The sequence below is a fragment of the Gracilinanus agilis genome, chromosome 4 (assembly GCF_016433145.1).
Source record: "Gracilinanus agilis isolate LMUSP501 chromosome 4, AgileGrace, whole genome shotgun sequence".
NCBI classification, from domain to species: Eukaryota; Metazoa; Chordata; class Mammalia; order Didelphimorphia; family Didelphidae; genus Gracilinanus; species Gracilinanus agilis.
The window spans coordinates 167,847,502-167,856,202 of record NC_058133.1 but is presented as its reverse complement, the minus strand read 5'-3'; the positions used below and the strand labels follow the sequence as shown (position 1 = coordinate 167,856,202).

The following is an 8,701-nucleotide window of genomic DNA, read 5'->3' as shown; positions in this document are numbered from 1 at the left end:
CCAGCCCTCATACATCTGGCCAGAGCTCCTGGCTGCTCTCTGAGAGGAAATCTCCAACTTCCTTCTCTATGTCCAAGGAAGCACAGCACAGAGGACAGACTGTTGGACTTGGGAGTCAACAAGAGCCAGGTTCAAATTTGCCTCAGATATTTACCCAGCTGTGTGCCCATGGGCAAGTCACCTAATTCTAAAGGGTAGACTAGAGATCTCTCAAGTTCCTTGTAACTGCATGAACCTGTCCCTTCTGACCCCACCATCTTAGTGACCAGAAGTGGAACTCTGATTCTCTCTTCTGACTCAGAAAACAAGAATAACCATTGGCCTAATCAAATATTGGCCTGGTACCCCAAATATTCTATTGGAAAACATCCATTCCAGGGCCACACACATGGCATTCCCTTCCTTGACTGAATTTTGCTTCATATAACCCTCTACTTCAGATTTGTCCCCTCTCTCTCTCTCTCTCTCTCTCTCTCTCTCTCTCTCTCTCTCTCTCAGATAGCAGGCAGAATTTGCACTTTGTTGGCTTACCTGAAGTGTCCGAGATGGTAGAACATCGGCTGCTTGTAAAACTTGTCCTTGTTTATATCTACAATGATGGGGCTATCAACAAAGTTGCGTACCCAGTTGGGACCCCCTTCAAGATTCAGGGCGAGGTTCCAGTCTGTCCAGCCTGCCACATGGTGGATAAGATTCTATGCAGGGGGTAGGATGGGGACAAAGAAATATAGGCTCAGCCCTAGGGCATCTGAGAAAGCAATGAGTGACATATAGGAGGAGATAAAATAGCTGGGTCAGCCCTGGGTTAGAAGTCTGGGGATCTATGGAGAAAGATGCAGGTTAAGGGTATTTGGGGAAAATCCAAGCAATGATGAGAAAGTAGAGATGAATGTAACTGAAGGGGTAGAGAATGAAACCAGTTGAGATGGGGAACCTATGTGTCCTAGGCATTACCATGGAGGATGCAGGAAGAAAGAAAAAGTTCTGTCTCAGGGTCTCCTCACTAACCAAGGTTAGGTATTGGGTATGAGCTTGTTAGGATTTGAGAAGGGAGAAATTCTGAGATTGACTAGACACAGGTGAAGCTTACAGTGATGATGCTATGACTGTATTTTGTCCCTCGGCTCCAGGAACCTAGCCGCACACTCTGTTCCCAAAACTTGGAACCCACACAGGCCTCAGAAGCAAAGAGCATTGTATCAGGGAACAACCGGTGTGTTTCCCCCAGTGTAGCATTAGCTGGGGCCAGGAAGTCCAGGTACCAGTGTACAGCTACCCCGGAGACATACTGAGCTGCATTAGGGTCCTTCAGAACCTAAAAAGGGAAGAAGAAGGGGTTTTAAAGGAGTGGGAATACAAAGCCAGAACCCCTTAAGGGTAGAGGTCCAAGAATGTAATGAGGAACAGAAGGAGAAAAATAGGAATATGTAGAATTGAGAGGTAGAAAGAGTCAGAATGATAGAATCTTAGGAAGGTCCAGCAAGATCAAGAAGACCTAGGCACCCAGGGAAAAAGTGTCCTAAGTTTCTGGGCTCTAGATATCTGAGTAGCCTCAAATCGAGGGAATCAAGGTATGGAGACAGGTTTTGAAGTAAAAGGGATCCATATGATTTGGGTGGCTAAGGCCTTACCACCTGTGCCCAATGGGGCAGTAGAAGGCGTTGGTCATCCAATATTAGTAGTTTGATGTCACGGTGAGCACTTTGAGCAATAGTAGGGCCTAGGTCACGGGCAATGAAATCTCGCTGAAGTTCTGGAGTGAAGCCCAGGCATTGGAAGGGATACCCAGTTATCAATCCTGCTGATGGTTCATTCTCTGCTGTCACTGCCCAAAATTTTAACTTATGTTCTGCATAAGCATCCAGAAACCTAAAGAGAGATGCAGAACAAGGAAAATGGCTACCCCTATACTGGGGATTGAGAAAATCCATGGTACATTTGGAGAGGCTCAAAAAAGCTAAGTATAAGAGGTCCAGAAATTATTAAAGGGCAAATATCAAAGTATCCACTGACTAACTTCTCCATCCCCCAACCCTTGCCCAATCTCTTCTTACCTGATAAAGTAGTTGGCCCAGGTCTGGTGGTACTTGTCTCCTGCTTGTCCCCTGAGTGACCCTTTCCCATTCACTGCCCCATTGGTCTTAAGCCAAGTAGGTGATGTCCAAGGGCTGGCAAAGAGCGATATAGGGCGTTGGGACAGGGCGAAAGCCCGGTGAATAAGGGGAATCTGAAAGAATAGGTAAGTAGTAAGGAACACAGATGAAGAAATTGGCAGTGACTGGCTTAACCAGTGTATCAGGCCCAGTTTTTGGTCCCCGCCCTGGTCCTTCCATAACTATCTAGGGTGGCTCAGGGTGGGAACCATGTAACTTCCAATAACTTCCTCAGCCTCATGCTCCTTTACCCTTTTGAAAGCAAAATGCCAACTATGCCCACCTTGAGCTTGGTGTCCTCTTCTGGGAGGGTGAAATTGTTCAACTGGAAGTCCTCAGGTTGATCAGCATAGGTATAGACACGGACAGAGAAGTCACAGCTGCCCATGGGCACTCGGATAATGTTATATTCAATACCTGGAAAAGAGCAGTGGCTCAGATGGCCAGGTTAGGGGTGGGAAGGAGACCTCCAAAACTTGAACTTCAGGAGTCTAGTCTGGAAAAGTGATGCATTTAGATCAATTGTGGAACTTATACCCAAGAGAAAAGTAGGCCTAAGGACACAGGTATTTATAGGGTGAAAGAGGGAGAATATAGAAATGTAGGAGAACTTGGACACTGAGAAAGGGTAAAGGAATGTCCTACATCAAAAGAGGATATCTATATTTATATGTATTCCATAGAATCCTTTTCCCATACTCAAAATATCTCACCTTCTGGAGAAAAGTATGATTTAAGAAGTAAGTCTTGGGCAGGAGGTGAGAGAGCTAGAACGTTGAGGCCAGTAGCATCAGTCATGGCACCTCCAAAGCCTTTTATCTTCTGAAACTGTTGTTCTGGGTGCAGGGATAGCAGCAATCCTGGAGAATAGGAGAAGTACTTGCTAAAGGTCCTGACCCAATGGTAGCTTCTGGATATTTTTGGACCCAAAGGCCTTGAATTTCTTGGTTCTGTGAAGGGTCCTAGTTCTGCTTAGGCAAGAAGAATGATTACCTTTGCCTGTCCAGTTGCTCTGGATGTTCCCAACGCTCAATTCAAACCTCCGGCCACTTTGAGTACTTTCATATCGGCTAAAGGTACTTGAAGCAGGAAGTGTTACAGGATCAATTGAATCACAGTAGGTAGCATTGCAGACACAGACAACAGAGCTATAGCCAAAGCTTTGGGGAACACAGGGACGGGCACCTAGGGCACAGGGAGATGGGAAACACAAGGAAAACAAATGGGAAAGGGGGCAGAAGAGGAGTGGAATTTTCTCCTGTCTGTGACTCTCCTTCCACCCAAGTTTATTAAACATTTCTGGCACCTACTATGTAACCAGCATTGTCCCAGGGAAGTACTAAGGAGGTTTCTGTTCCCAATACCACCACCTTTATAAGTTATGTGAGCTTCCACCTCCTTATTCTGAATGTCACTCACTTGATGTGGAGGAAATCAGCTGAAGCAAAAGCAGTCCCAAGATACTTGCGGCAATGTTGTTTACTTTGGCCAAATCTCTAGGATGTTCCTGAGATTAAAATAAGGATGACTTGGAATGGGCCTGACTTTGGGGGTGATAATAACAGTATGCATCTCTTACCTTTCTCTAACCTAGGGGATTTTACCTATCCCTGCCAAAAAGCTGGGTTTTTTTTTTTAATATAACCATCCTCTCCAACCACTGGCTTCTTGCCCTAGTTCCCCAGGAAACCATCTAGGATGGAGATGAGGGTTTGAGGATAAGGAATGAGGAAGAGGATTAAAAGGAAGGCTACAGGAGAGGGAGGAGGGGAAGCTGGGCAGAGTTCATACCCATCCCGTATCTATCAGGTGTTTGATTTCAAGCCTTCTCCTTCCCATGTCCTATCTTCTTCACCCCTCTCTCCTCCCAGAATCTGGGTTTCCAGGTGTACACGCAGGATAGACACCTCCAGTTCCTTTCATCTCCCGGGCGTCCCGGTCCCTGACCTGGAGACTGGAGCCTCTAGCCGCAACGCCGGGAGGTGGGGAGTCTGGAGGACTAGACTGGGCTCACCTCTTTCCAGCGCTTCAGGGGTCCCATCTTGGAAGGGCGCTCAGAAGGATGGCGGAGCTTTCCGGCTCCCGGGATGGAGAGTGCGCCAGCTGCCACAGAGATCCCAGCTTCGCCTAGTCTTGCTGGGGACACTGCATCCTCTAACACATTGGGTGGAGGTCATGTGACGTCTAGCGCTGTCACGTGACGGTTGCTGAAGCGCCTCCGGCCATCTTTGTAAGGGTGGCTTGCGCTTGCTGGAACGGAGGATTACCAGACCAAAGTCCTAGGCGCCCTCTGACACCAGATGTGTGTGTAAAGGTGGGGGGAGGGGACGAGGCATACACTCTAAGTCTAGACTGAGATCGAAGCGGTCCTGGACCCCACGGTGTACAGCATCGGAAAACGTGACCCAGAGTGGAGTGTGGGGTTGTTCAAGCCCTCAGAATGTGCCCAGGAGCAAGACCTGGGAGTACTTCCCAGGTCTCTTGCCCCCTTTCGCTGCCTTTAACCAAAAGCCCCCGTTAGGCTAGTTAATGAGATCAACTTAATGGCCTTCGGTTTACGGACAAATGTTGGGGAAAGAGTGAGAGAAGGGCAATGTGCCTCCATCCTCCGTTTAGGGTATTGTGGATTGTCCCCACACACAGATGCTCAATCCAACTCTTTTAAATTCCTTCCGACAACATATGGTTTTCTGTTTGCGTTTAAATGCTTTGTTTGCTTATATTTACCAATCTTTATTAGATATGTTCTCTACCCATGTATCAGTCCACCTCATGACACTGATACGTGGAAAGAGATAACAGGTTACCGGCAAGAGATACATAGCAAGTGTAGCAAGGAAAATGGTTATATGAGGTCTATAAGTGGGACGTCCATCGTTAACTTTTTCTCCATTTTCTTAAGTCTGAACAATCAACAAAGTCAGAAATTCGTTGATTTCCAAGATATAAATGCCCACAGTTTGACTAGCTCAAGGGCTCTAGCACTCCCCTGTAATTAAGTTAGGGGAAGTGAGGAAGATCTGATAGGGCTTCCCCATAAGATGACATTTAAGGTTTACAGGGTGAGGACTTCAAGGAGCAGAGTGGAGATGAGCAAAGCATGAGAAAAAATGCAAGGGCATAAGGAAAGCATCAGGCCTATTTGGGAGGCTGTGAATACTCCTACTTGACGGAAGGGCAGCCAGCATATGTGCAGAAAAATAATATTATATAAGGCTAAGAGGAAAGGATGGTGCTATATTGTGGAAGGCCTTAAATGCCTAGGTAAGAGTTTAAACTTTACTTGGTAGGCAGCTGGGAGCTACTAAAGATTTTTAAGAGGAGCAATAACATGACCAAATACATCCATCTGGCAAACTAATTTACATACTGATGCTATGGTAAATTTGAAAGACAGATGTGAGCAAGGGGGAGAGAGCATTAAGAAGTTAGACCTGTTAGGAGGTTATTGAAATGAATAGTTCAGGCAGTTAGAGATAAGGGTCTCTAGAATGTTAGTGCTGAATATAGGAAGGCATGGGGCAGAAAAAGGCAAGGGGCAATAGAATAAGGGATGAAAAAAGTGATTGAGACTAAAAAAGGTGTTTTTTTTTCTAATTCCCCTAGTTATTAATACTCTACCTATCACTGGGTAATTTTTTTTTTAACTCTCACCTTCCATCTTAGAATCAGTACTGTGTATTGGTTCCAAGGCAGAAGAGTGATAAGGGCTAGACATTGGGACTTAAGTGACTTGCCCAGGGTCACTCAGCTAGGAAGTATCTGAAGCCAGATCTAGTTCTGGCTTTCTAGTCATTGAGCCACCCAGCTTCCCCCTGGATATTTGTGTTTTGTTTTGTTTTGTAAGTATATCCTGTATTTACTTGTGAAAATGCTGTCCTTCTGGGTGAATGTAAGCTTCTAAAGGACAGGGAATATTTCACTTTTATATCTGTATGCCTAGCACCTAACCCACTGACCCGCACATAATAGATATTTAGTAAATTGTTGTTGTTGTTCATTGATTGTGTATAAACAGAAATCATGAAGCTATAAGGAAGATCAAGTTTAAGGGGAAAATCTATGCAGTGATGTGCATAACAAATGGAGGTGGCTCTCCTTGAACTACCAAAGGGAACCCTGGCTGGCATATCAAATTAAAAACAATAATTCTGAAATAGGACACATGCTTCTTCATTTTATAGCTGAGAAAACTGAGACAGTAAGAGTTAAAAAAGGTTTCCCAAGATCACACAACTAGTATGAGCCTGAGGCATATTTGTGTATACAAGAAGTAAAAAGCCTTCTAAATTGAAACCAGAGGCCTGGGTTAGAATTCCTGTCTTACTACTTACTATCTATGAGATCTCTGGCAAATTTCTTAACTTTACTGTTTTATCATCTATAAAATGAGGTGATATATTAGATTGATATCTAAGGACCCTTCCAACCCTAAATCCTAGTATCCTACTTGATTTCTTGCAGAAGTCCGAATATCTTAATTTTCTTGGACTCAAGTTAAAATGAAAATAGATATTTTCTTTCTGAACCCACAGCCACTGCCCCCTCACTAGATGGCAACGGGTTCAACACTTGAAGTCACAGTCATAAAAAGCTAGATCAGAAAGGATGGTAGTGTCATAGATTTAGAGTTGTGCAACTCCATTGTCCTGTCTGTGGGGGAAGGGGTGATGGGGAAGGAAGTCATGACTTGTCAGCATTAAATCATAAGCTGGGATGGGAAGGGAATCTCAGAAAGCTATCTAGTCTAACCCACTAATGACCTTATATATCATCCAACTAGTCCAACTTTGTCATTTTTACAGATGAAGTAATGTGAAGAGAAGTCATAGACTCAGGATTTCAGAGTGGGAAGGAACGTCAGTGATCATCCAGTTTAACTTCATACCTCAAGTATGAATTCCTTCCATAATATCTCCAGCACTAAGAAAAGTAAGTAAGCTACCTGAACGTAAAGACAATTTTATTTAGCAATTTCCACCTTTAAGTCCTATTTCCTTTCAGAAAAACAAGTTTAATTCTTTGGCTGGGGTCACATGCCACTGATAATCTTAGAAATGGGAAAATAGAATGCCTATTTGCTATGAAATTAGTAAATATATATTGAGTGCCCACTATTTGTTATGTTGTACAAAAGTATGCCCTGGAGTAAAAGACAGTCTCCTGTCTAGATGTTATGTTTTACCTTCCCATATGGAAAACCATATGGAAAATTTAACAGTAATTTAAACCAGTATGCTAGATGATGGGCCACATGAGGGTTACCATCTCTCTTTGTAACATTAGGGACTTCTAAAAAACTTAAAACATTTTTTTCAATTACATATACAAACAATTTTTGACAATTGTTTTCTGACTTTTTGCAATTCATATTCTCTTCTTCCTTCTCTTTGCAATCCCCCACTTCCCTGAGGCAATGAATAGCCTGATATAGGTTATACCAGTGCTTTCATACAATGCATATTTCCATATTCCCCGTGCCATGACAGAAGACACACATACAATAAAAAACTCATGAAGGAAATAAAGTGAACGATGGCATGCTTTGATCTGCAGTAAGATTCCAACAGTTCCTTCTTTGACTGTAGATAGCATTTTTTATCATGAATCCCTTGGGGTTATCTTGGAACCTTGTTTTGCTGATAATAGTTTAGTCCTTCACAGTTAATCATCATACAGTATTTCTGCTTCCTTATATAGTGTTCTGCTGGTTCTGCTCACTTACTTAACTTTGCATCAATTCAGATAAGTCTTTCCAGGTTTTTTTAAACTCATCCAGCTCATCATTTCTTATGGCGCCTTAGTGTTCATTACTACCACATACCACAACTTGTTCAGTCATTCCCCAACATCAGAGAACTTTCTATAAACACAAGGATTGCTTGTTTCAAGTAATTGTTTTTCCAAAGCAATATCCAAGGCAATACTGGCCTATTTAACTAGTTTCTACCATACTGTTTTCCAGTTTTCCCAGCAGTTTTTGTCAAATAGTGATCTCTTATCCCCAAAACTGGGATCTTTGGGTTTATCAAACACTCTGTAGTCATTTATATTGTGTATCTGATCTATTCCATTGATCCACCATTCTATCTCTGTGTTGGTATTCTATAGAAATGCTGACGATTTATGTGGATTTATTTTGTATCTTGCAACTTTGCCAAAGTTATTATTTCAACTAGTTTTTTAGTTGATTCTCCAGGATTCTCTAACTATACCATCATCCACAAGGAGTGATAGTTTAGTTTCCTCATTGCCTTCTTTAATTCCTTCTTTTTCTTTTTCTTATTGCTATGCTAGCATTTCTAGTACAATATAAATAATAGAGGTGATAATGGGCATCCTTGCTTCACTCCTGATCTTATTGGGAAGGCTTCTAAACTGATTCCTATTGCAGATGATACTTGCTGATGGTTTTAGATAGATACTACTTATCATTTTAAGGAAAGGCCATTTATTCTTATGTTTTCTAGTGTTTTTTTTTTAAACTCTTAACTTCTGTGTATTGGCTCCAAGGCAGAAGAGTGGTAAGGGTGGGCAACGGGGGGGGG

The 8,701-nt window shown here is 43.0% G+C and overlaps 1 protein-coding gene across 1 annotated transcript in view; it reads right to left on the bottom strand.

Moving 5' to 3' along the window:
• GBA (glucosylceramidase beta) overlaps positions 1-4,283 on the bottom strand; it is an 18,554-nt gene extending 14,271 nt beyond the window's left edge. Inside the window, exons 1-10 of the mRNA XM_044675044.1 lie at positions 4,168-4,283; positions 3,573-3,660; positions 3,147-3,338; positions 2,867-3,013; positions 2,437-2,570; positions 2,055-2,227; positions 1,632-1,869; positions 1,091-1,315; positions 532-695; positions 14-66 (exon numbers count right to left, since the gene is read on the bottom strand). Of these exons, the coding sequence (XP_044530979.1) occupies positions 14-66; positions 532-695; positions 1,091-1,315; positions 1,632-1,869; positions 2,055-2,227; positions 2,437-2,570; positions 2,867-3,013; positions 3,147-3,338; positions 3,573-3,660; positions 4,168-4,194 (1,441 nt within the window). The 5' untranslated portion in view covers positions 4,195-4,283. The remainder of the gene's footprint in view (positions 1-13; positions 67-531; positions 696-1,090; positions 1,316-1,631; positions 1,870-2,054; positions 2,228-2,436; positions 2,571-2,866; positions 3,014-3,146; positions 3,339-3,572; positions 3,661-4,167) is intronic.
• Between the last annotated feature and the right edge of the window lie 4,418 nt (positions 4,284-8,701).